This window comes from Lissotriton vulgaris, chromosome 10, assembly GCF_964263255.1.
Source record: "Lissotriton vulgaris chromosome 10, aLisVul1.2, whole genome shotgun sequence".
Taxonomy (NCBI): Eukaryota; Metazoa; Chordata; class Amphibia; order Caudata; family Salamandridae; genus Lissotriton; species Lissotriton vulgaris.
This window is the reverse complement of record NC_141698.1, coordinates 373062637-373090357: the sequence shown is the minus strand read 5'-3', so window position 1 is coordinate 373090357 and position 27721 is coordinate 373062637. Positions and strand designations below refer to the sequence as shown.

At 50.7% G+C, this 27721-nt stretch overlaps 1 protein-coding gene across 1 annotated transcript in view; it reads left to right on the top strand.

Moving 5' to 3' along the window:
* The window catches only part of LOC147685283 (phospholipase A2-like), a 298395-nt gene extending 270957 nt beyond the window's left edge, over positions 1-27438 (top strand). The window contains exon 4 of the mRNA XM_086941197.1: positions 25959-27438. Within this exon, the coding sequence (XP_086797323.1) occupies positions 25959-26107 (149 nt within the window). The 3' untranslated portion in view covers positions 26108-27438. The remainder of the gene's footprint in view (positions 1-25958) is intronic.
* The last annotated feature ends 283 nt before the right edge of the window (positions 27439-27721 follow it).

Here is a 27721-nt window from a genome sequence, read left to right as displayed (position 1 = left end):
AGCTCCGGCACTTCCGGCGGTTCAGCCAAGTCCGGGCCTAAAACGGAAAGGGCCGCTCTACGAACTCTGTGATATTGAAAACTGTGAAGTAATGTTGCCCCGGGACAGGAGTGAAGGACCTGCTGTAGCGTTTTCAGAGTGCCATTCGAGAAGAGGTCACCCATGGTAAGAATGCCCAGGTCACGTAGCGCCTTCAGGACGCCCTTCTCCGTCAGTGGAGCCAACCAGGCCGCCCATTCTACACGGAGCAAAGGTGAATACAGTAGCGTGCACTCGCGGGAGCCAATCAGTGCATGCCAAGCATGATTCGTGGCAGCTATAGAGTCCAGATTGCCGACCCTCCTATCAGGCGGATAACACACTGTTGCTGGAAGCGGGACGGGGTCAGCAAAGAGTCTCTCCAGTTTCACATGAGGGATACCCGGATCCCCATGAACCCACGTATGTAGGTGTGCACCCTGAGCAAGCCTGTAATAGCGCTCCAGGTCCGGAGCCCCAAGGCCCCCTTGGTCGTATGGAAGGGTGAGTATTTGCCACTGCACCCGCGGCTGTTTGCCCCCCCACGCCAGGCGGACAAGAGTCTGGGTAAGTTGCCGGAAAAAAGCTTTGGAAAGGACAACTGGTATGTTCACGAACAGGAAAAGGAACCTGGGGAGCACCACCATCTTCATGAGCGCAATCCTGCCCATGAGCGAAAGCGGGAGCCTGGACCACACTTCGACATCATCCACCAGTTTGGAGTAGGCCACTCCATAATTCTCGCGTACCAGGACCTCCGGATCCGTATGTATGCGTATCCCCAAATAGCGGATAGAGTCCGTGGTCCATTGCAAGGGGTACTCCGAGTCGAAAGGGAGCGTCACCGGGGTGAGGGGCAACGCCACCGATTTATTCCAGTTGACGCGGAGGCCCGAAAGAGCCCCGAACCTCACCACTTCCCGCAGCACCGCAGAGAGGTTAACCTCCGGGTCCCGAACATATAGCAGAGTGTCATCCGCGTATGTGGAGATACCGATCTGGTACGTCGGGAAGTTGATCCCCTCAAACCGGTGATATTCTCGTATAGCGCAGGCGAGTGGTTCCGCCACCAAGGCATACAGCAATGGAGAGAGGGGGCAACCCTGACGTGTGCCCCTTCCAATTTCGATGGGAGCAGTGACCAGGTTACCTATTTTCAGCCTCGCAGTAGGTTTGTAATATAGGGCTCCCAACATTTGCAGAAACGGCTCCCCTAGGCCAAACTTACGAAGGACCCTCAGCATAAACGACCACTCCACAGAATCAAAGGCCTTCTCCATATCCAAGAAGATGGCCACAGCTTTGTTTTCGTGTTTGACATGTTGGATCGTGCCTAGGACCGTGCGAATATTATAAGTGAGATTGCGTGAGGGAACAAACCCAGCCTGCTCCGGGGCAACCAGCTCCGGAACCAGCAGCGCCAAACGAGTCGCAAGAACCTTAGCGTACAGCTTCGCATCCACATTTATCAGCGATAGCGGCCGGTAGGAGCCACACTGATTTGGGGGCTTGCCAGGTTTCGGGATGGTAATAAGCAGCGCCTCTCTCATGGATTTCGACATGCTGCCCTGCTGGCAAATGTCATCGAACAAAAGCATCAAGTACGGGACCAGCTGCTCTTGAAAGGCCTTATAGAAGGACAACGTGAGACCATCCGCACCAGGAGCGCTACTAGATTTCATGCCTTCCAGCGCTTCCGTTATCTCCTCCTTCTGTATGGGGGCCATAAGGAACTCCCTCTGCCAGTCAGCAGGGAAGGGCATTCGGATGTAGCTCAAATAATCGTCGATTTCGTCCTCGAGATGTGCGTCCCTAGAGGAGTAGAGGGCAGTGTAGTAGGCATGAAATTCCGCCAAGATGTCCTGCTCCTCGGTAATCACCGCCCCAGTAGCTGTCACCAGCTCCTCGATAACCAGTGGGGGCCTACTGTTGCGCATTAGCTTAGCTAGGAGTGCACCAGGCCGCTCCCGCTCCCCATACACCCGCGCCGTCGCGTATTTACCCATATGCTTAATTTCCCTGTCCGCCTCCTCCTGAAATTCATCCAACAAGGACTTAAGCTCGCTCGTATCAGCCGCGTCCCCCGAGTCCACTGCCCGACTATCCAGGGCAGCAAGTTGAGTCTCGAGCAATTGCAGGCGCCGCCTGATGGCTTTGAGCACCCCTGAATGCTTCGCCATAGTCATCCCTCTGACGTAGACCTTAAATGCGTCCCAGAGAACTTGAACGCTATCAACCGAGCCCACATTGGTTGCGAAATATGTCTCTATGTCCTCGGCGAGTTCCCCTCTGAAAACCTCGTCCAAGAGGGAGTACGGGGGGAACCTCCACGTGAACGGGGGGATCATCCTGGGAGGAGCCACCAGCTGCAAGAGCAAGGGCGAGTGGTCAGACAGCGTGCGTGGGAGAACCGTGCAACCCTTAACCATATCTAGCAAAGGGCGGGAAACAAACCAATAATCTATGCGTGTATGAATGTTGTGATAGGCCGAGTAGTGCGTGAACCCACCCCGCCCCGAGTGCTTATGCCGCCACACGTCAAGTAAATCAAGCTTCACGCATTCAGACAAAAGGAGGGAAGCGGAAGCTGCAGGGGACCTAGGGGGGCCCGCAGATCTGTCAAGGTCCGGGTTCAGCACCAAGTTAAAATCCCCCCCCCCACAGCATTCTAGAGCCCACAAACTGCCTGCAGCTGTCAGCAAGCGAAGCATAGAACTCCGGGGAGTCGTAATTGGGGCCATACAAATTCACCAGCAAAAGATCATGACCCTGTCCAACACAGCGCGCAACCACAAATCTCCCTTCCGGGTCTACAGTCACTCGGGTCAGCGACAATCGGGATTTGGGATTAGCCCATATGAGCACCCCCCTAGCATGCGTTGTGAACCCCGCAGCGACACAAGCGGAGCCAAGGCCCCGCACCTGCAGCATAGGGCTGGAGAGCGGCAAATGTGTTTCCTGCAGTAAAGCAAGGTCAATGTGGTGGCGTTGCAAATAGGCTAAGACCTTCCTGAGTTTGCGAAAGTCGTTGAGCCCCCTTACGTTCCAGGATAGTAATCTCAGAGAGCCCAGGGAGCGCTCCGCACTCAGTGACTCAGCAGTGGACATGGCAGTTTAGAAAGGAAGATGTCGCAGAGCATATGGAGTGACAGACACAGTGTAGTAGTCGGCAAAAACAAACCCCCCACCCAACAAACCCTGAACCCCAAACAGCATAGCAGCAACAATACTCGAGCATTACCAGCAACCACCCACCCACAGCCGACCAACCCCAACCCGGTCAGACAGAGCATGGCACTACCCACCCTGAACCCACCCGAAACACCCCACTACAAACCCAGGACCCTCTAGAGGGTCGAAAAGCCGAAAGCGCAGGGGCAGAGGTTCTGGCCAGACTACAACACTCTCCAACAAGGGCCAGATACAGTCGTCGCCCCCAGCCCCACCCCCATTGCGATCGGCACCCCAACTAATCCCCAGCAGCAGAACAAGCAGAGTGGCGAACAATCAGGGCAACAGGCATTTTAAGGGTCACAAACCAAAGTGTTATGGAGGCAAAGGAGAGTCATACCGAAAACTGGAATACAATACATACAGTCACAGTGAAGCAGCCAGGCCAAGCTACGCAATGTGGGACAGTTCAGCCCTGGCCCTCCGAAGATACAGCGTCCTCATCTTCCGCACCCTGACCCCTCTGGCTGTTGCGCTGTTCTTTGGCCCATTCCTTAAGCGATTTTTTCAGATCAGCCGGGTCGGTGAAAAAATGCGAATGACCTTGTTTATTTATCCGGAGTCTCGCCGGGTATAGCATGGCGTAGTCGAGCCCCATGTCCCTCATCTGCTTCTTGTAGGGGGCGAATCGTTTCCGCTCCTCCTGCACCCTAGCTGTGAAGTCAGGATAGAGGGAGATGTTCATTCCTTCAAACTGCAAGTCCCCCTTCTCCCGTGCCAGACGAAGGGCCAGGTCGCGGTTCCTGTAGTTCAAAAGTTTAGCAATGATTGGTCTCGGTGGGAGGCCAGGCTGCGGCTTGGGACCGAGAGTGCGATGGGCCCTCTCAACAATAAACATGGGGGAGAAGACGTCCTCCCCCAGGAGCCTATGAAGCAGCTTCTCGACAAACAGTTCCATCTTTCCGGTGTTGGTGGATTCTGCAACCCCTGTAATGCGGATGTTGGAACGCCGAGAACGCGCTTCCAAATCCTCCGTTTTGTCCTGTATGACCTGGAGAAGGCGGCTGAATTGCTTGCGATCTTTATCCCACTCCGTCTGGGCCTCCTCCGCTTCCGTCAGCCTACGCTCCGCCATGGCCAAACGTTCCGCATGTTTGTCCACCCTTTCCGACATCCTGTCCATACGGAATGATAAGGCGTCGATTTTCGAGCCGATCGCAGACATACTGTCCTGCAGGCCTTTCTCCAGGGCGCCGAGCATCTCACGAATGTCTGCACAGAGCGAGCCTTCCGCCGCCTGAGTTGATGTCTCCGGAGGAGCGCTCTCCGCGCCCTTCGGCTTCCGTTGCTCGAACGTGAGCTTCGGCTGATTTCTGTCCCCTTTCCCCATGGCAGAGGCCACAGAGATGCGCCAAGCAAGGAGCAAGAGGCGGCTCGACGTGGGAGGAGAGCTTGGGGAGCAAACTACGCGAAGCAGTCCAAAGCGCAGCCAGGAATGGCGGTCAAAGATGGCGGCCGCGGGCCTCGTGGCATAGACTAGTCCAGGGGGAGAAATCCAAACTCCGGCTTCACGCCACGTTGCAGGCCACACCACTGGGTGCCGAGAAGCGCCAGTACACACCAAAGCACGTAGCACAATACCAGTGTCTTTCCAGTCCACAGGCCGAACAGAGTATCGGCGAAGCCCGCCAACCGGCGGTCGTAGGGCGCCACTTCCCGCGGTCCGGTCCGTGGGTCACTCCAGGTAGCCCCAGGTCTCCACCAAAGGGGTCGCAGCAAACACTCCCGAGGCAGAGGGGCCACAATGAACCCGCACTGGCGAGGACCGGTCCAGAATCAGCACCAGGCAGTAGGCTGTCTGGCAGAGCGGGGCCACACAGGAACCTTACGCCGCACGTAGAGTTACGTAGGGCGGACAGCCCCCAAGGATAGTCCGCGGCTTGCGGCCTGGTCCGCGACTCCAAACTCCGCGGGTCCGGTGATCGACACCTCCACCGATTTCGGCCAGGAAAGGTGCCCCCAGCAGCTCCAGGGGTCGTAGAAGCGAATTCCGCCCTCGCTGGGGATAGTGAGGCGCCAAAAAGGATCGATTTGACGAATATTAAAGGGGCTCAGGCGAGGAGCTCAGCGCTCACACGTCTTGCATGGACGCCAGCAAGCTCCGCCCCCCTAGAAATGCATACTTACACTGTGTTCCTTAACAGTATTAAATGATAAATACTTCCTAGATATCAGATGAAAACCATCCTCACACGCTTAAAATGTATTTACTTTAGAAACAAAAATAATTATGAAGTGTGTGCACTAATGTTTCAATTTTTTCAATTTCAATCTTTATTCGGTTTAAAAAACCTTGTAAGATACAATACATTAAAATCATAACACATCATTATAATACATAGTAAATAGCAGCAGTGGGTAAAATATCTCATCACATTTTATTTGTGCAAAGTACGCAAAAATCATCTAGACTGGGATTAACTAGATCCTGGTCGGTCCCTCTTCTATAAAGAACACTGAATAGATATACACAATAGTAAAATAATAAATTAAATATCTGTTTTGTTTAAAAAAGTGATATACACCATAACAATAAGACAGGCAGCACTATAACTAACAAACAGTCAATAACATGGTAAAATAGCCCATTACATTTAAGTTTCATATTTGCACTTGTGCTGTACTTCTTAGTCACATTTAGAAACTGGTTGGAGAGTCTACAGCCCGCCTCAACAGGAGCAGTGCCAAGACATCAGTCCTGACGACTGGGTTATGGTGAAGAAACACGTGCCCAAGTCGTGCTTGGAAACTCAGTGGCAAGGTCTGTTTGTACCAGGTTATCTCGTTCACTACAACAGCTGTGAAGTGCAGAGGTCTCTCAAACTGGGGAAATGCCATCCGTATTTGCAGAGTCCCTTGTCCCCTAGATGATATAACAGCACCTGCACCTAAAATGCTGGTGGTTACAGCGAGACGAAGGGAGCAGGTTAGTCAAGCTGTTGGGAAGCAGCAAGAAGCTCAGACAGCACTTGGCGGCCTGAGGGAGGTCTGAGAGAGTCAACAGATGAAGTCAGTAACAGAGTACCATAGGGTAATATCCTGTAGTGTTGATTGTGCCAGATTCAGACCCTGGAGAAGAAGGGCCTACTGCCAGAGTAACACCAGTAGTGCCTGGAATTGCATTAGATGCTCTTTGTGCAAAGGAGGGCAGAGTCAGTCAGATGTTAAAGGTACAGAAATGCTGGCCTTACATTCCTGACAATTGTAAGGATTTTAAGAGATATATTAAGAACATTACTGACTTGAAGGGAGATTTGAAAGGGTTGGAATCAACAGGTGCTTTGGGAGCAATAGGGAACTGATTTTCTGCTGTAGGCAGATAGTTTAGAAACTATGAATGGAATTGTTGTGAGTGTTTTGAGACCCTTAGTGATAATTGCTCTTTGTGGATTAAGTGTGTTTGTGATTTATATAGTTTACAAACGTGCACAAGGAAAAAGAGGATTGAAAAGAAAGAGAGCAGACATAGAATTAGAAAATAGAAAGAGTAATTACTGTGATGAAAACGTTTTTGGAGGAATCACGAAGAATGATTATGAAAACAACTAAGCTGTTATTTGTCCATCTGATAAGAAATGATTATCTTGATGTGATGGCTTGATTCGCCATCAGAGTGGGAGTGGGGATCCAAGATGGTGGGCGCACACCCCTAGTGCTCTGATAGCCTGCCCGACAATCGCTAATCATCCAAGCCTGAAACGCAGATGAGCGTCTGCTCAACTATGCAAAGGACCCCCTGCATAATACCACTTGCACACTGGTGCACCAAAATCGAACTTTGATGCTGCTAAATAGCAAAGAATGCACAGACTGTGCAGTGGTTGACATCATGGCGATGGCCTGCTACCACTAAAACAAGCTGCAGCTAGTGTGCAGATGACCGGAGGGCAACCGGCAGACAAGACTTCAAACCCGTCCTCTGCATTGAGATGCATCGCTGCCAGTAGAGGGGTGAGTGCCATAGAGACCCTGAGCCGAGATTGCAGTAAAGGACCCCGTACCTGAACCCAAGGAAGAGACCCCATACCGCACTGCACCACCACTGAACTAAGCAGAGACAGCAGGAGACACCGGACCCATCGCTAGTGGGCACCCCCTTACCAGAAGCCATAGCCCAGAGGGCCCCACACCCACCACCAGAAAGCCCCAAACCGGCACCTTGGTCGGGTCTGTGGGGTTCCGTGAGCCCAGAGAGGATTATCAACATGGTGACCGCCGACTGTAATTGAACCGGATGGTGGTGCATGAGATACGACCAGTGCGGAGTCAGTGGATGCTCCCTGGCCCCCCAGCCACCTGGACAATGAGCAGTTTACAGTCTGCATTGAAGCAACCGCTCTAATCTGCACTCTATAATAAGACCCTCTAGTCTACATGCTAGGGAGGTATGCCTCACCCGCATCAGCACCACCATCGAGATGCATGAGGCCATGCTACCTCAGCAGACCCAACACAGCAAAGTTATGCACCGGGCGCTTTCTTTGACTGTGTCCCTGCCCTATGGCTACGCTTACAATTCCAAACTCCTACCAGACACATTGCCGGGACGACAGGTGAGAGGTGGCACTTACGGGTGGGGGAGGCTGGCGGCTGAGAACTTCCTGTGCAACCCCAAACCAACACCACAGCCAAGAAGCGAGGGGCAAATCTACAACCTGTGCCACTACAAGGGGCCCCAACTAAACATTGAGCTTTCCTACTAGAGTCTGCCCCACTGAAGGCCCTGCGGCTCCTAACGACATGCCGAGTGGGCTGCGGACCCTTGATAACACAGGGATCTGAGATGTAATGTGGGTTGGTGCTTCCCCAGCACTTGGGGTTGGCAAGTGACCAAATCGACACAGCCTAGCTGCCCCAACATGCCACGGTGTGCCCTGCCAACAAAACTGCAAAACAAGAGCCATTGGAAGGCAGGGGAACCCCATGTCACCATGTCACCGTGTGCACTCCAAGCAGCGCCATGATCGAGGCTCGTGCATGGCACAGAATCTGAGGTAACTCCTGCAAACAGTTACACATGACAGCCAGGAGGCATTCCCCCCTCATTTGAAATAGCCACACTAGATGCTACAGAAGAGGCATACAAAAAACCACAACAGGACCTTGGACACTGGAGGAGACCCCTCAAGTTATACTGTGCAACTCTGCATTGCGCACTTACGAGATCCCCCAGACTCAACCTTCCAATACCCAGATTGACTGGATAAGGGTGGCCACAGACAACACCTTTCCTGGGGACACCGCCTCCATTTACCCAGGTCTGGCTGCAGCCTCATAAATACATAACGAGTGGGTGGGCCACCTTTCACCTGCACCATCAGCATAACGTGAGATGGGCCCCTGATGGCCTAGCTCAGGATAGTATCCCTCCCCCGCCTGAACTTGTGTTCTCCCACTGGTTTGGCGTGCCGCTATAGTGGGCACACCCACATATGATAAAGACAGCGTTCCATCCACATGGTTTACGCCTCAGCACAAGGTGTACTCCACCTCATGGCAGCCACACTCTCCAGGGTGACCCCTTTGTCATGGGTAGATTGCACTCCGTTACCACGGCCCAGCCGCAGACCTCCATTAACCTGCCCTCTACGATTCCCAGCACCATTCAGGAAGAGAACATGCCTGCCCTTACTGCATCAGACAAACTGAATCATTGAAATTTCCCGAGTCACCATGGAAGCCAGGTTCGGTTCCTTCGGTGCAGACTTCAACTATATCCGGGTGATCATCGCATGCTTGCAGACAGAGTCACGGAAGATGAGAATACCCTGTCTGCTCTGCAACTGCTCACAAAGGACAGTTAATCTGCAATCCAAGACCTGCAGTATGAGGCACACATCTAGAGAGCATAGCATAAGACTTAGAGGGGTGCTCTCGCAGGAGCAATATCCACCTCCTGGGACTCCCGGAGAGAGTCAAAGGGTCAGACCCCATCGCCTCCCTGAAGCCTGGTTCATACCTTCCCCACAGCTTCAGACCTTAGCTCCTTGTACTCCCTTGAGAGGGCACATCATGTCCTAGCAAGACGCCTACCTCTGGGTTCCACTCCTAGTCCCATGGTGGTGAAACTGGTTCACTTTATCAACAGTGATGCAATACTCAATTCAGCCAGACAAACAGTACTCCTTTGAGTGGAAGATAAAATCATCATGCTGTTTCCTGACTACACCCGCACTATCCAGTGCCAACGATTTTCCTTCCTGGAAGTCAAACGACTCCTTCAACAACAAGGAGTGCAATTATCTCTGCTGTTCCCTGCCCGATTTAAGATAATCTCATGTGGCACCACTATTTTCTTTACAGGCCCCAAAGATGTGTGGGACTGGGCAGACATGCATGGGGCTGGCCCAATGGATGGGCATACCAAATGCACATCGGGCACCTGGGCTTTGCGGAGCAGATGGCAGAGCAGAAAGCCAGGTAAAGCATAAACGAGGCCTCCATCCCAAATTTCATCAACCAACTTCCCCAACCTTGGAGCAAATAATCACGGACCACAGGAGGGCCATAAAGGCTGCTGCAAACTTAGGGCCTAACCCCACAACCATGGATGATGATGGCACCCACCTCTTCACCGCTGATGACTCCTATTCTGGCCCTCACTGGTGACACCACAAACAGCAGAGACCCTCATCTGACAACTTTCCCAAGAACCTTTCTAGCAGGTGATCACTAACCCCAATGACAGTTTCCAAGCGGCCTCTCAATGCTACCGGCAAACTTTGAGCCTAGTCACAAAAGGGCACCTGGCTGCACTGTTTGGCACTCATGTTCAACTCTCCCACATGATACATCAGAGTATATTAAATATGTTTAATTTGGGCGTACCAACAGTTACAGTAGGCTCCCAGCATTGGGATTATTTCCTTCCCCAGTTATTGCAGACTCCCTCCACCGCTCTTTTCTTTACAACACTAACATCTAGGTGGGCAGAAACCGTAAGGTTCCCGGGACATCGGGGGAGAGACTGGAAAATGGGCTTGCTACACCCAGCACTAAAACCACACCAGTACTGCCATGGCTTCCACCTCTGACACCCGATGTGTGCCTTTTACTCACACATCAAATGTCAGCAGACACATTTAGCTTTCTTACAAGAGGCATGTGTCACAATGGGAGAATTGGACCACTTGTGCAAGCGCTGAAGAGGCATTATATGTTCTATAACTTATTCGGCATATGCATGGGGTGCCATGGTGTGGATCTGCCCTGGGGTCCCCTTCCAGGAAACCAATAGGATGGTGGACAAGGACGGTCACTTTGCCCTCCTCGAGGGTCGACTAGTTGGCCAGCCCGTCCTCCTTGGCAGCATCTATGTGTCCAACACTGAACAGGGAACATTCTAGGTCACCCTCTCTGCCACACTCACCCACAGCACAGCATCACCATAGATATTGGTGATGCAAATTAGACCGGACATTAGACAGGTCCACCCTCACTTACCTCACTCCCACTCGCATGCACACACAGAATGATTTTGAACTAGGATACACCATTAGGCACTTACTGATGCATGGCGATCTTGTCACTCCATATCCCAACTTTCCTCCTTCCACTCCATCCTGCATAATCTGCAAGTGCGACTTGACCGCTTCCCTGCTCTCCTCCGATACAATATGCCGACTTTCAGGGTTGAATAATCTCTGACCACGATGCTCACATCATAGTCCTCAAATGAATGCTCCTCTTTCCCAATGCGCCCTCCTGGAAGCTGCCATGTGACTAGCTCGAAGGCCAGGTGTTCCAGATAAAGCAAGAAGTCTGTATTTGGTGATATGTCTCTCAAAATCATAAAGCAGCATCCACTTGGAAACTGGAATGGGACACCTTCAAAGTGGTTGCTTGGGAAGCCTGTTTTCCACAGATATCAGGAGTCTGCAGCACTCTTGAGAGGGATATAGCTGGAGCTGAACGCACCCTAGCTGATCTCAGTCAGGTGAAAGACGCTGACTCCGTGCATATTCCATATTTGACATATGCTTAAGACTGCCTGCGTTACCCTCCTAGAGAGGTTAAGGCGCTATAACATTACAGCCCACGCTGCCAAGGTTCACCGGGAGGGCAATAGACCTGGCAGACTCTTAGCATGACTTATCCGGCAAGAATCAATGACTCACTCAATAACCGAGGCAGTCGATCTCACAGGTTCACACTCAAACTGACATTCTGCAAGCCTTCTAAGATTATTATTTGGCCATATACTGAGCACCCCAGTATACCCTGACAGATCACACAGACACATTCTTAGCCAAAATCACCCTCCCGGATCCCGACCCCCACGAGGCTCTCCTTAGAAGCGGAAATCATGCCTGTGGATGTAAAGCAGGCAATCCAAAATGTAGCACAGAAGAATACTTTGGCATTGGATGGTCTGCCCCTGGAATATTATAACACCTTTTTATCCCTTTCGGTGCCCCGGATAGTGGCAATGTACAAGGCAGCAATGAGCGATGGTGATCTCCCCCACTTTGGCCGTGAATCCCACTTGGTCTCCATCCCTAAACCAGACAGCGACCCCACACAGCTAGCCTCATGCAGGCCATCACTTTACCTGGGGCAGACTATATGATCTTAGGTAAGTTTCTGGCTGACTGCTATGTCCAGATCCTCCCGGAGTTGGTGCATCCTGACCAAAACGGCTTTCTCCCAGGCCGTAGTAACTTACCAGAATATTCACCGCCTCTTTCACATGCAAGATCAAATAAATGGGTGATTTCTACTAGCAGCCTGCCTCATACTTAATTTAGAAAAAGTGTCCGATACTCTGACCTGGCATAAGCTGTTCCCTGTGCCCACCGTCATGTGGAAAAGCCCCACACTCCTGGCATACACCAAACTATTATACTTAACCCACCATCCCACATCCATTTGGACTGCCTTGTCATGACTCCTTTCCCGGTGTGCTGAGCAACATGCCAACGACGCCGGCTATCCACCCTATTATTTGCGCTCGCCATGGAACCATTGGTGATACAAATTCATGCAGGGGCCAGGAATGGAGGGCATCCCGGTGGTGGGCAGGACACATGCAGTGTCCCTAAACGCAGATCATCTGCTCCTCTATATCTGCAACATAATAGCCGAATTCACACCCATCCGAGAGATACTGGTGGACTTTGCCACTATGGCTGCGCTTCGAGTCAATTGGGTGAATTCAGTCATTTAACCACTTCCCCCCGGGCAGCCGTCTCAGGAGATATATTTAAGTGACACTCTCCTCAACTGGCACGATGAGGAGAAACAATACTTAGGAACCCGGCTCTATCACACCCTCTATACCACTATGAAGGAAACCTCTGCAGGGCGCTGGTAGGGATACAATCCCAAATACACTTCTGGTGGTCGCTCCCGTGACCCCCACCGGCAAAATCGCCCTTGCAAAAATGGTCATTCTTCCTCACCTTTTTATTTTGCAAACCTCCCGGTCATACTGTCCCATTCCTTCTTCAAGGATTTAGACACACTTCTCTGCTTGCTCATCTGGGGGTCTGGACGCTGACGAGTTGCCGTGACCAAACTGCAGCTACCAGTGGACCGGGGAGGTCTTGTGGCACCATCCTTTGAGGTAGACTTCCTAGTGGCACAGCTTCAATGGCTGCCCACGCTCAGATGTCTGCTTCTCCCAGGGGCACAATCCACATCCTCCAGGCCCCATCAAGTGGCCGTGGTGAGTGCTTGCATGGCCAGGATACAGCGCATCTCCCGAAAGACTCCGCTCCATACCCCAAATTTACCTTTGACTGGCCTACCCCACGGCCAAGATTACTACACCATCAGGAAATTGTGGGTCTGGACTGACCATTCGCTCCTCGAGGTGGGTGACCTCTTCGCAGAGGGCAAACTCCTTACCTTCGTTCAACTGACTGAGGAGAGCGGCCTCCACCCGGGGCAATTTCTTCCCCACCAACAACTCATTCTCACTTGTCATGCCCCACTGGGATCTCTCAGGGGGCAAGCCCACGACACACCTGGTACTTCAGACGACATTGACCATGGGACCTGGCGCCACCTTACCAACGGATTGTACAAAGCCGTATGAGAAATGACGGTCACCTCTCTCACCACACTCTGAAAAAACGGTAGGATGGGTTAGGGAGAATACTTCATGATAAAGAGCGGTAACATGCACTACAATTATCAAAGATGGTCTCTCGCAGCTCAATATTCAAGAACATCTAGTTCTTCATATTACAAAGGGCCTACCTAAACCCTGCTAAGCTGCACAACTACTTCTCAGAAACACAATTTGCATGACCTAACTACCAGATCTCAGAAACAAAATTTATGTACATGTTGTGGTTGAGCCAGACACTCCAAAGCTACTGGCAAACCATTCATGTCATGCGGCGAGGGGTCACAGAACTTCCATATATATTTACTTGGGAGACATGCTCCCTAGGCATATTCAGATACAAACAACAACATAAAATGAGGACACGCTTTGCAGCCCTAGCCCTGTTACTTGCAAAATGCATAATCACTAGGCGATGCGCAGGTGGGAGCGCTGTGGAAGAGGATACTCTCCAATACGAGGAGGGACATTAGATACACCGGCGGCCCATATCTCCACAGTGGGCTGCCCTATTCATGCACTTCTGCCAAGTAAACAGCAAAGTGGACCTTCCCCAAAGAAGATACTGGTCTCCCAACACATTCTTGTAGGGCCCCCAAGGACAGAAATTTCACAGCATAGCACCTGCCATCCCTCACCCCTAATCACTCTCATTGGCACCAACGTAATACCCATCCATGCTTTCCTATACCAGGAACTATTCATCATGTAGTCACCACCACATCCTGCCACAACCACCCCCTTTCCCGCCCACTCTCCCACAGTTCACTGCTAGTGTCAAATCGACATGGCAGACCATGGGGACCAAGCACCCAAACACAGGGCAGATCCTCACATTTGAAAGCACCCCAAGTCACAACCTTGTAAGTTATTCTCATGCATATGTATGATGACATTTCTCTATTATCCTACACTGCTTTACAATGATGCGTACCATGTTGTGTATTGTTACTTTTTGAAAAGCAAAACCCAATAAAAAGATTTATTTTTTAAAGTCAGAGGGGGAATTGGAGCAGCGTAACAAATACACAATTCTTTATGTGAAATTAGCACTACTTACATGTGTGTCCTAACTTTATTATTGTAAATATTGCATGTGACATCACTATTGAGTGCATTCACTGTAGGGTTAGAAATTCATACATACACTGTGTGCCTTAAACATATTAAATGATATATACTTTAAGGAAATGTGATGAAAATCAGCCTCACACTATTAAAAATCTATTTACTTTATAAACGAAAAGACTTGTTATGTGTGCACTAATGTTTCATATTTGCATTTATAATGTAGTTCTTAGCCACATTTAGAGACGTGTATACTCTAAATTATTTAATCTGTATGTAGCGTGTAATATGAATCTAATGTACTGATAGTTTTCATTCAGTTTGTGGTCGAATGTGCACACTTATATTAAATGTGCACCACTGATTTAATAAGCTAACTTGTTATTCTTTCTGCATGAAATGCTGCTTTCCATTTTCTGCTTGCATGTCTTTTTCTTGCAGATATATTCACATGGTTTGGTAGTTTGAGACTAGACGCAACACTGTACTAGTGATAGAGAGAGCTTGAGAAGGTGACCTTGACGAGGAACATGGAGAACCAGAGTGTTAACTGAAAGTTTCCATTCAGCACTGCTGCAAAGACTGATAGGTGACCACAGACAATATCGTTGCCATGTCTGGCCTGGGAGAAATCCTTAATGTTTCAGCTTATAACGCGAGGATGGAATGGACAATGGAAACCACGATGATGTGAACAGACAGATGTTACTTGAGAATTCTGGAGGAAGTTACTGGAGATCGCACTGTCTGAAGTTACGCCACTTTCCTTTTGACTTTGAGAGGTTTATACATCTATGCTAAATCCTTTTACTCTTGCTGATTGAGGCTTAGGTTAACACTTTTTCAGTGCCAAGAAGACTCCTGACTGAGCTTTTGAAATTCTGACACCTTCCTGTACCTTCCCGTATTTCCCCAGCATTTTCCTGCTTCCCTGATTGTTTAGATACTTTTAGAGATTGAAATCATCCACTTTAGTTTGTACTTAATCTAGATGATTTAGATTGATCCCATATATAGAAGAGAGAACCAAAATTTCTTATCTGAGCAACAAATTCTTTGTTTGATTTTAAGGTCTCGGCCTGATCCAGCACATGCTCTGATCTGGCCGAGACATTTAGTAGCTGGCTTTTGAAAGTGCTGCCAAAGGTGCGGTTACGCGCGCGTGCATGCGCCGCCATCTGTCTTTCCTCCGTTGTCACGGGTCATTAAAACGTGGTGCTCTCACTTTCGCCGCACAAGCGCACGCTGTTGCTGAGCTCTTTCGTGCCCGCACACAACTCCCGCGCGGCCAATGCTTGTTTTGTTTAGCCCTGTGTATTTCTGTAGTGATCTGATGTTGCTTCATTCACTATATTAGCAGGATTGTAATTATTTGTTTACAAGGCCGCTGTTGTTTAACTTGCGCTTCAGCATGATCATGTTGTCACATGTCACATGTGACTCCTCTATCAATGTACGCATACCAGTTCGGTACATTGTTGCACATCACACTAAGACTTATAGACATGGTATTTTCACATTATGGCAAGTAAACATTTAAACAGTGAGCGCTCATATCGCCATTACTTTGTATAAAAATGCATGATGGACGCGGCCCTTTTAGGCATGAATTTTCGCACCATATTTATTGTTTATAATCACAAACTGTTGAGACATCTTTAAGCATGCTACCATAGCCACGTTTTCCCAAACCCAGCACCAATGGTTTTGACATTTGAGCACTATTGTTTCTCACGTTTTCTTAGCGTTTCACGCTCTTTTCAAACTGCGAGCACTCGCAAATGATTGAAACACAGTAATTTCTTTTTATAATTATGCATTTGCACCTTCGAACCGTTTTGGTTGCACATTATCTATCAAGCAATAAGGTCCATACATATATTAAGAGATATATGCTTTTGTTTGACTTAGGGCTGTGTTGATTAGCCTCCTGTTTCATTTTCAGAATGTGTTGATTTGACCCCTGATGAAGGGTCATACCAGACCCCAAATGCATTGGGATATTTAATCTGTGATTGTATTACCAACAACATTTGGATACCAAGACTTTTTGGTAGAATGATCTCAACTGATTAAAAGTGATATCATAAGCTTTAACAACACATTTAGTGTACTCATTATATGAACCTACTAAATTGTCATTAGAAACAATCTTGTTTCCATATAAGAAGCCGCGGTGCGTCCATTGGGGCGTAGCGGCGTAGCCCCACCAGCCACATGGACCCGCATCACGGCCGCAATCCTCTTACAATAAAATTACTCACAGAACAGAAGTGTTTACAACATTACGAGTCAGCCGCCGGGACACACCCGGTGATTTCGGAATGTGCAGGGGGGGTGGCCTGCTGCAGCTTGAGTGACAGTACACTCAGGCTGCAGCAGACAGACCGTAGTGCGCAAGTGCAAGTTGGGATCCAACTTTCCCAAGCATGCGCACTGAAAGTTCCCCAGCGGCACCCAGGGGTACTTCTTAGCCTGCCTAGCCCGGGTTTCAAGGGGCGACAGGGCGAGCAGCAAATGTGCCCCCCTAGCCAATCCTGGCGCTGCATGCAGCGCCAGGATTGGCTGGTCCAGTGCAGGCCAATCACTGTGTGATTTTGGGACGCCCGCCGCTGTGACGTGTAGCCTGGAGCTGGAGCTCGCCTCGTGCGCAGGCAGCAGACCATGTGTGTGACTCCCGCCTCACCGTCGTCACGGTACAGGTAAGGTCACAGTTAGTGCATTATATGCGTTCGCATGATGCCAGGTAGTATTCAGCAGTGTCTCTGAGTCTGAGCCCTGTGTGTTTTACACTGCCATCTGTGGCCAGGAAGTCTTCGGCGGTGTCTTTGTGGTCTGTGTGTTTTTACACTGTCACCTACTGCAGTGCCACATAGTCTTCAGCAGTGGCTCTGCTCCCTGTGTGTTGTGCACTGTCATGTGCTGCCACAAGCGTTTGACTGTGCCTCTGGGCTCCCGCTGTTCTTCTACAGTCTCACAATCTGCCAGGTATTTTTCAGCGATGTATCTGTGTGCGTTTTACATTGTTACCTACCTGCTGCAGAGTAGTCTTTGGGAGTGTCTCGCTTCTCTGAGTGTGTTTTACACAGTTAACTGTACTAAACAGGCTTCCGCAGTGTCTGCGAGCTCTGTGTGTTTTACCTGGCTGCTGCAATGTTTTCTTCGGTGGTATCTCTGAGGTGTTTTATAGTGTCGCCTGCTGGCTGGTATTCCTCAGTGTTTCTGAGCTCTGTGTGTTTTACTCTGTCACATGTCGCCGGGTATTCTTCATTGGTGCCTCAGAGCTCACTCCTTCCATTCCCGGCCAAAGTCATCGAGAAAGCTGCCAACAACCAGCTTGCCGCCTTCCTCGAAACCAACAAATCCCTCGACTCCTCACAGTCCGGCTTCCGAGCAAAACACAGCACTGAGACCGGACTCATCGCAGCAACAGACGACATTCGAACTCTACTGGACAATGGAGACACAGTCGCCCTCATCCTCCTTGACCTCTCCGCAGCCTTCGACACAGTCTGTCATAACACCCTGCTACATCGCCTCAGAAACATCGGAATCCAAGGAAAAGCACTGGAATGGATCCCCTCGTTCCTTACCGGAAGAACTCAGAGAGTCCGCCTTCCACCATTCAAGTCAGAAGCCACTGAAGTCATTTGCGGCGTGCCACAAGGATCTTCACTAAGCCCCACCCTCTTCAACGTATACATGAGCCCCCTTGCGACCATCGCACGCCAACACAACCTCAACATCATCTCCTACGCTGATGACACTCAACTGATCCTCTCACTCACCAACGACCCGGACACCGCCAAAACCAACCTACATGAAGGAATGAAAGAAGTAGCCGAATGGATGAAGCACAGCCGTCTGAAACTGAACTCAGACAAAACAGAAGTCCTTATCTTAGGTACCTCCCCCTCCGCCTGGGATGACTCTTGGTGGCCAGAGGCCTTCCACAGGTCGTCGTATTTGTTAGGGTATTGGTCATGCGGTAAGGTCATGACCGGTGAGCAGCTATTTTTTTTTTTTTGAAAACCTTTATTGAGCCTTCACAGTTGTTACACCGCTTGTCGCCTACAACCCAACTGGGCCGGCCGCCAAGTAAGTGCCACGTAAGAGAAGAAACCATCATTACAATACAATTGCGCCTGCATTCTTTGAGGACGTGAAGGTAATTATCTAGAAACAAATTGTGAAGGAAAAGTGCGAATGTCCCATGCTGGGTGTATGAGGTTTTCATTTTCCGTTTTATACCTAAAGAAAGAACATTCAGAACTTCGGGAAGTAACATTACGATCAATATAATAAACTTAATGCCAGTTAGAAGTGAGCGTAGTCCTGAGTTAGGGCCAACAGCACGTTGCCCTTCATGCTAGGTAAAGTGTGAGCCGTCCCTCTCCAACTCCCCGCCCCCTCCCGGTGCACCCCCCCGCATCACTCAGCCCCCCCAGCCCATTCAGTCTTCTTCGTCTGAGTCTATTGCGTCATCTTCAGGAAGTGGATCACAAATCTGCCCCGGTACGTGTTCCATGGGGACCACACTTTGTTCCACTTGGCCGGGCATGCCCTGTTCCAATACACTGCCCGTTCTGTAACCATGGCCCTGTCCATATTTACACACCATTGTGAGGCCGTCGGTGGGTCCGCCACCCCCCAGCGCTGAGCGATATACCTCTTGGCCATCATCATTCCTAGCGTTACCCAGAGGCGGCCATGCCGGGACAAGTCAGTTGGGTCCCACACATTGAGAAGGCAGCGTCGAGGTTCAGGGAGCACTGAGACCTCCAACACCTGTGACACAGTGCGCAAGACCTGTCGCCAATAGGATTGTATAACTGAGCAGTCCCAGAATGTGTGGAAGAGTGTGCCCTCCTCCCCACAGCCCCGCAAGCAGAAGGGGTCAGGGGCTCGCTGTATGCGGTGAAGCAATGTCCTGGTGTAATATGTTCTATGCAGAACTTTGAGTTGGATGAGTCTCATTCTAGAGGATATGCCCGCTTCCTTAGGGGATGCCAGTGCCTCGTTCCATTCATGTTCATCCATCTCGCCCACGTCCTGCTCCCATTTCTCCTTAAGAGGCACTAGTGGGTCTGGGGAATTGTTAAGGAGTTTCCGGTAAGTGAGGGAGGTGGCCTTTTCCACCATGTAGTCAGTCAAAAGGCGATCCTCTAGCGGGGATGACTCGGGGAGAGTTGACCCCGCCGGAATAGCCGCCAGTAATGCGTGACGGATTTGGACATATCGGTAGGTTTCATGCGGCCCCAGGTCGTAGAGTTCCTTCAGGCGGTCAAAAGTAATGATAGCTGCACGGTCCCACATGTCCCCCACTGTCGAAATGCCAATGTCGTCCCAGCGGGAGAACCCCTTACTGGTCCGAAGGTTGCCTAAAGCACGTGAGTCCCAGAGTGGAGTGAGCTTGGTGATTGTGTCTTTCCAGCCTAGCGCAGCGGTGGCTGCATGCCAGGTAGCTACTGTGAGCCTAGTGGGCCCCTTCAGTGACCTGAGTTTTCGTTTATCATAAAGCGGGGCTAGCAGGGTGCTGGTACCCAGTTGGGCCCTGTCCGCCTGGAATGCTGGGTCAGATTGCGATGCGTGCAACCATTGATTGATCGGTCTGAGCTGGGCCGCCCAATAGTAGAGGTGGAGGTTGGGAAGTGCAATGCCACCCTCGTACCAGCTCTTGCATAGCTTGGCGTGAGCTATCCGCGCCGGGCGGTTACCCCATAACAGACCAGAGACCACTGCCGCCACCTTCTTGAAGTACCTAGGGGGCACAGCAAAAGGGGTATTGTCCAGAATATATAGAAAGCGGGGCAGGGATTTCATTTTAAACAGGGCTGCTTTCCCCAGCATCGTCAACGGTAATCCCGCCCAAAAGCTTGCATCTCGCCTGAGGCGGTCCAGTGGTGGCGCTAGGTTCAGTTTTTCGTATTCCGCCGGGTCACCTGTGACGTGAATACCGAGATATTTAAATGAGGAACCGGCTAGTCGCAGAGGGCAGTGTGGACCAACCGTTGGGTGGCTGCCCGTCAGGGCATACAATTCGGATTTACTCCAATTGATTGTGTAGCCCGACACCTCTCCGTGGTCATTGCAAATGCGCAAGAGAGCCGGTATGCCGTGATCGGGATCTGTCAGATATACCAGCATATCATCCGCGTAAAGCGATATGCGGTCCTCCCAGCCCTCCCCCCATGTAATCCCTTTAAGCAAGGGAGTAGTACTGATGCGGATCGCCAAGGGTTCCAGTGATAGCGCAAATAGCAGGGGGGAGAGAGGGCATCCTTGTCGGGTGCCTCGCCTGAGTGGGAAGGAGTGCGAAATGTGGCCGTTCGCCACCACATGTGCTACTGGTGCGGTGTATAGCAGTTTGATCCAGGAGATGAAGACGGGACCGAATCCCATGTATTGGAGAACCTCAAAGAGATAGGCCCACTCCACCATGTCAAAGGCCATCTTTGCATCAAGGGCCAAAATGACCGCGGACTCGCCTATGTCATCCGCTTTAGCCAACACCCCATGCACCCGTCGGAGATTGAGCGAGGTGTTCCTGTGGGGCATGAACCCTGACTGGTCCGGGTGAATAAGGTCAGATAGATGGGGCATGAGACGATTTGCCAGAAGCTTTGCTAGAATTTTGCTTTCCGCGTTAAGTAAAGATATAGGGCGGTACGAGGAGCATTCCTCCGGGGGCTTACCGGGCTTAGGAATAGCCACGATCGTGGCCGTTCGTTGGTCCAGTGGGAGCACCCCCTTAGCACGGCATTCTTCGTACATTCGGAGCAGGTATGGGCCAAAAACGTCAGTGTGGTCTTGAAACCATTCGATCGGAATGCCGTTTGGCCCCAGCGCCTTGCCCGTATGGAGGGCCCCGATGGCGATCCGCAGCTCGTCAGCAGTGAATGGCGCCTCAAGCTCAGTTGCAGCCTCCGGTAGCAGTGCCGGGATGTTCAAATCATATAGTGCGCTTTGGGCTGCAATCGCAGTGACGTCCCGTTCCGGGGTGTAGACTTTCTCAAAGTGGGCAGCCAGTGCCCCCACTATTCGATCAGGGTCAGTCTGAATATTTCCCTCTTCGTCTTTCACCTGTTGGATCCCCTTGGCGCTACCCCCTCTTTTGTCGAGCCAGGCTAACATTTTCCCCGCCTTGTCCCCAACATCATATACTCGATTTTGTGTGTCTGTGATGTGGCCTTGTGTGATGTGCCGAGCGTGGTCTGTATACAGGCGCTGGGCCAGTGCGAGTGCATGCAACGTGTCATCAGTGGGGTTCGCTTCGTGGGCAGTGGTGGTTTCGCGCAGTTGGAGCTCAAGCGCCGCGTGGTCAGCCGCCTGCTCCCGTCTGTGTGATGTTATAGAGCTGATGGCTTGCCCCCTTAGGACCGTCTTATAAGCCTCCCATAGGACCTCAGCCGAGGCTGCGGTAGGCTCGTTTTCCACGAAATAATGTGTCGTGGCAGTCTGCAGGGCCTTCCTGACCTTAGGGACCTTAAGATAAGAGGTGTGCATAGGGAAGACGCGGTGGCGTGTTCGTGTTCGTGAGGTAATGGTGAGAGTCAGTGGGGAGTGATCCGAGATGCCCCTAGGGTGTATGAGCACCTCCTCTACGCGCTGTAACCCATCCCCTAACGCCAAGAAGTGGTCAATGCGGGACAGACTATTGTGGACGGTGGAGTGGAACGTGTACTGACGTAGTGTAGGGTGGACATGTCGCCATATGTCTACCAACCCCAGTGCCTCAAGGAAGCGCTGAAACCTGGAAGGACCCCCCGGGAGGGCGGTCGCTGGGAACCTGTCGAGTTGTGAGTCAGCAGGGGCATTAAAGTCCCCGCCTAGCAGGGTGTCTCCCTCGGGGAGGGATAGTAAGAATTCGCCCAGGGCAGGCAACATCACTGAGTGCAATGACGGCGGGATGTAGACTGAAACTATGGTCAGGGGGCGCCCGTCCCATTGACCAACCACTGCCGCAAAACAGCCCTGCGTATCAGTTCTAGTGCTGAGGGTGATAAAAGTGGAGGACTTCTTGAGTAGGATACCCATACCCCGGGACCCAGTGGAGAATTCTGAGTGGGTCAACATTGTATACCCCCGTCTGTCCAGGGCCTTAGTGGCGCTACCCATTAAATGGGTCTCTTGGAGGAGTATTAGGTCAGGTTTATGACGTTTCACCTCGGACAAAACAAGGCCGCGCTTCACTCTATCACCTAGGCCGCGCACATTCCAGGCTAGAAGCTTGAGGGAGGAGCCGCCCAATCGCGTCTCCCCCGCACGCATCACGTTAGGTCGTACATCCACCACCATCGAACTTTAGAGACAGAAACCATCAGCACAGACTCCACCTCCCCAGCATTATTCCATTGAACATCATAGCACATTTTACTTTTTGTGATCGATACCATGAACTTTCCGTAAAAACAAACAATTCCCCCCCCCAACTCCCCCCACCCTGCCTCCCTGCCAAACGGACTCAGAACTGCCCGCCACCCCAACTTAGCAGAGCGCTTATCCCATGCTAGAAACAGAGTACTTGCACGTCAGGGGAGAGTGTCCCCCAAAGCAGGCGGTCCCTTTGCTGTCCTCGGGTCGTCCGGGCCAGCGTCCATGAACGACTTGGTGAACAGTCAGAGTGGGAGTAAAGTCCAGGTTTCATGTTTTTGTCCCTCGCGGTAGTATCATTCGCCTCCAGCAGCTCCCAAGTGGTCCTGCGACGGTGATCCAGTCGCTCTGTCCCTGGTTGGAGAACGCGAGCCCGGCCGGCTCTCCTCTCCCGTCCTGTTGCGTCGGCGGTTGGAAGTGCGGTCTACAGTGCGCCAGCCATCCAGCCATTCCCTGGCATTCTCCGCTGAGTCAAAGAACCAGACCTTCTTATCGGCCACCACTCTTAGCCGGGCCGGAAACAACATGGAGTACGGCAGGTCTTGGTCGCGAAGTGATTTTTTAACCTCTAGGAATGTCCTCCTCTTGCGGGTGACCTCCGCCGTGTAGTCTGGAAAGAAAGAGATCCGTGAATTTTGGATTTGGATGGGCGGTGCCACCCTGGCTGCCTGGAGGACTGCATCGCGGTCTCTAAAGTTAAAGAGTCTCGCCAGGATGGGGCGCGGGGTGGCCCCCGGGGTAGGCGTCCCCCCAGGGACCCGGTGGGCCGGTTCCACAGTAAAAAAGTTGGACAGTCCCTTCGGGGCCAGTTTATTCTTTATAAGGTCCTCAACATACAGATCCATGGCACCCTTTGTCTCAGACTCCGGAACCCCCAAGATACGGACGTTGTTGCGTCTGGAACGCCCTTCCTGGTCATCCAGCTTACTTTTCAGCAGTTTATTGTCCGCCTGCAGTCTCTCCATTGCCACTTGTAGGTCGGAAACGTCTTCTATTAAAGATTTAGTCACCACCTCCACCTGCTTCACCCTTTCGGTCATTTTCTGGAGGTCGGCTCTAATAAGGGTAACCTCCGCCGCGGTCGAGCCCACCGTGGCCTGTACCTGCTCCAGTGCTCGCAATACATCGTCCAGCATGGCTTTCTTAGCACCGTCGTTGTCCGCGCCCTTCCCCAGTGATTTGCGCTACTCAGGTTGGGTGGATGTCTGGTTATCGTAGGCATATTTCCGTAGCTCCGCCTGAGCGGCGGTCTGTCGTAGCCCCTTCCCCGCCATTTATCTCTTCCAGCGAGACAAAGTTTATGATGGAGCGGGCCGGACGCCCGTAGCCGTCCGCTTGGGGGAGGGGTATGCAGGGGGCCCAGACCGGGTGTGGGCCAGAGGTCGCTGACGCTGGCGGGGTGTCGCCGACGGCCGCTGAGCTGTTGCGGCTTCGGCTAGGTCAAGCAAAATGGCGACTGGTGCTGCACAGGTCCCTCGGCGTGTGTCGAGCGCAGCCAAGGGGCACCGCTGCGTAGCGCCACCAGAGACACAGCGTGTAGGATGGAGTGGTCGGCGGGATGGATTGCCAGCCGAAGGCGTCGAGCGTTGTCGTCAGCGGCTACTTCCGGGTGGTTGCCCCGGGGAGGGTGAACTTCCGCCCGGCCCAAGGTTTCACTCGACACCGGTGCTCGCCTCGTGTCACCAGGCATGTCTTCCGCGAGGGACGTGGATGAAGTTTCGTCCCGATGCCGGGGTCCGAGCGCTCCCAAATTTCCTGTGCTGGCGCCGTTCGGTCACCGCACCCAGGACACCCTCTTCGGACTGATCAGTGAGCGGATAGGCATGCAGATTGATGCGGGAAAACTGCCTTGCTACGGGAGCCTCTCTAGGTTGCTGCCGCCATCATCGGCTGCTAGCCACGCCCCCTGAGCAGCTATTTTAAGGTCTTAGGGGGCGGCATCATCCTTTGGAGGTGTCCGCCCAGGGGGATGAGGGGTCACTGGCCCCTCCTAGAACTTCAGGGGCAGCTGGTAACGCAAGTTAGGGCCCTCCTTCACTGGTTAAATGAAGTTCACGGGGTGGACCGAGTAATTAACGGGCTCGGCTGCATGGGGTGGACGGAGTAAGTAACGGGCTCGGCTGCAGGGGTGGACCGAGTAATTAATGGACTCTGCTGCAAGGGTGGACCGAGTAATTAACGGGCTCGGCTGCAGGGGTGGACCGGGTAATTAACGGACCCGGCTGCGCATGCGCACCTGCATAAGGGCGCAGCTTGTAAGACCTGACACCGGTTAGCGACCTTGCCATATCACCATCAATGTTAGTATGCAAAATTTTCAGATGAGGATGTTAGATTCGGTTAGGAAACAAGCTGTATTAGAATCTTGTTAAGGCTAGCAGATCACAATTGTCGATATAAATGTATTGAAATGATCTGAATAATTTTGCATAAAAATTGTATATTTTGTTTAACAATTTTATTATTTTGTACCTTAATAAATACGGCCGGGGGGATTTGCGACCCCCCGCCTTCCAAAGACAAGTCATTCCTGTTTCGTTGTGTTCTGGGTTGTTGTGGGCATACAGGGAGGGGGGCGGTAGCCGTCGCTGACCATGTGCTCCCTGAAGCTGTCTCCATCCCGAGCTGCGTTGCTGGGTTGGAGACAGCAGCCACAGGCTACCAGTCTAACTGGAAGTGCAAATTCAAGGCACTCAGGCCAATCCGGACGCTACTTTCATGCTGCCACCATCAACATAAGTGCAGCGTCAGGATTGGCCGCAGTGGAGTCTGGGAGCCTGCGCCTGCATAGGAGAGCAGCAGAAGAGCGTGGCACCGCTAGCTGCAGATAAGTAGTATTTTTTAATTTTTGTATTTTGTTGTTCCCTGAGCCCTTACCCCCCCCCCCCCCCACCCCGCCACTCTTATCTAACACCAGCCACTACTGTCATAAACCGGAAGTCTCTTGCCTGCATTGGATCAAGAGCCTTAATTTGAATTTGATGGGCAAGGCGCTCTATCAAAGTGTCTGATGTCCTGTCCACCATATTTAGAATGCTATTGACCACCTTGGCACTCCAGATGTCATGCACCCTAGCCTTAAAAAATCAAAATGCTATTCAGATTACATTGTCTCTTTATATTAGGTCTACTTTGATTTACAAAAATATCCCGCATCTGCTCAACCTAAAACAAATGTGTTCTTCTTTGTTTTCAGATAATCTGGAGGACAGATGCCATAAATTGTTGTGTAAATGTGACAGCGAATCTGCCAAGTGTTTGGGGAAAGCGCCATTCCAGCCGAAATTGGCTCTGTGGCCAGATTTCCTTTGCGGACATAAATACCCAACATGCAGTTATCACTGAATGATTCCGCGGATCTGTAGGAGCTTGACAAGCCAGCACTTTTAACAAGATGGACATTTTAATGAGAACTACTCTGGTTGAACAGGAAATATGAATTCAGAAATTCTCATCGGAAGTCTCGTACCCTTCTCAGAGACAAAGACGATTATCTTTCAATAGATTAACAGTGCATTTAAGTATTTGTTCTGTTACAGTTTTTGCAAATTCACATATACAGCTTTCTATAAACCATTCACAGAAACCGACTGTACTGTGAACCCATCTGTGGTTGATCAATGATGCACTTAAATTTTTTGAAATGTGTTGTCTACAAAAACATGTCTCACACTTCCCGAGCTAGTGTAATTTGTTTTATTTTGCATCAAAGTGGATGATATTCCAAAGGACAAAGTGGACAAAAATGTTGTTAGTAAGATAATGCTGCGCAATGTAGTGCATTGTTCATTATTATTTTGTATTTTTATCATTACACACAATGGCATCAATGAAAATATTCGACTTCTCAAATAGTAATATTTTCTGTAATACTGTCCTATTGTCAGCCCCTCCCATCATTGTATCTGTTTTCTTGAAGCCCTTTGTACTTCATAACAATTAATATATCATTACAGCTAAACCAAATAGCACAAGACCTGATCTTCAAACCACTCAACTTTAAGCCACCAACAAACATCAGTTTGAATCTTTTTTCAGAACACACCTTCCTATGCCACAGAATTCCCTCTTATGCTGGGGCCAAGGTCTGTATCATCCATACTGGAGCCTCGGAGGCTCATTGTTCATGCGTTTATATAGCCTTATAGACCTCTGTTGAGGGCTGTACCAGTTGTTAAAGAATGTATGAAAGAATACAGTTTTAGCTTAGCAAGCATGCCTTCACAACGCCGGCATTAGAACAAACGTGTTGTTACGACGCGTTCTTTTAGCACTCAAGTTTGTTATAACGACTTGCCTTAGGGGGGCGCTGGATTTTGGAATAATATCATTTAATATTTCACCTCCAGACTGCGCAACAGTAAGAGTCGCTCTACTTAAAATCCAACACCATTCCACCAATGCGCTCCCCCCAAAAACAAGTTGTTGTAACGACTTGCGTGCTGAACAAATGCGTGGTAACGACGCGTTGTAAAGGCACAGCGTGAATCCAGCTTTGTTTTTAAGGTTGTTTCCCATTCTTAAAGGCTCTGAACCCAAGTTGTAGGCCTGAGATGAAAGCAGGGACCTACAACAAGAATAGGGATCTTTGACAATCAGAATAGCCCAAGACAGATGGGCTACGTTGGTATTAAACATTTCACTCACTGAGTGTAGAATGATACAAATTAAAAAGGGAGAACAAAAAGACAATCATTTGAATGTTATAGCAGAAGGCCTGTCCCAGCCATTGTAGGCCAAGAGCCACTCCTTTGTCTTAAATGAAGTTTGAAACATTCCAGTGTTCATATTGTTTATTTATAAAGTTTTATATAGCGCGCCCATTGTCATGCAGCACACACTCCTTGTCAGTTCTGACTTGTGGCTGGCCAAATATTACCTTTAAAACTTCCAAGACCAGCTCCAAGAAATGATTAGCCACAAGACAAATATGCAACATGTGTAGTAATTAATCACTCT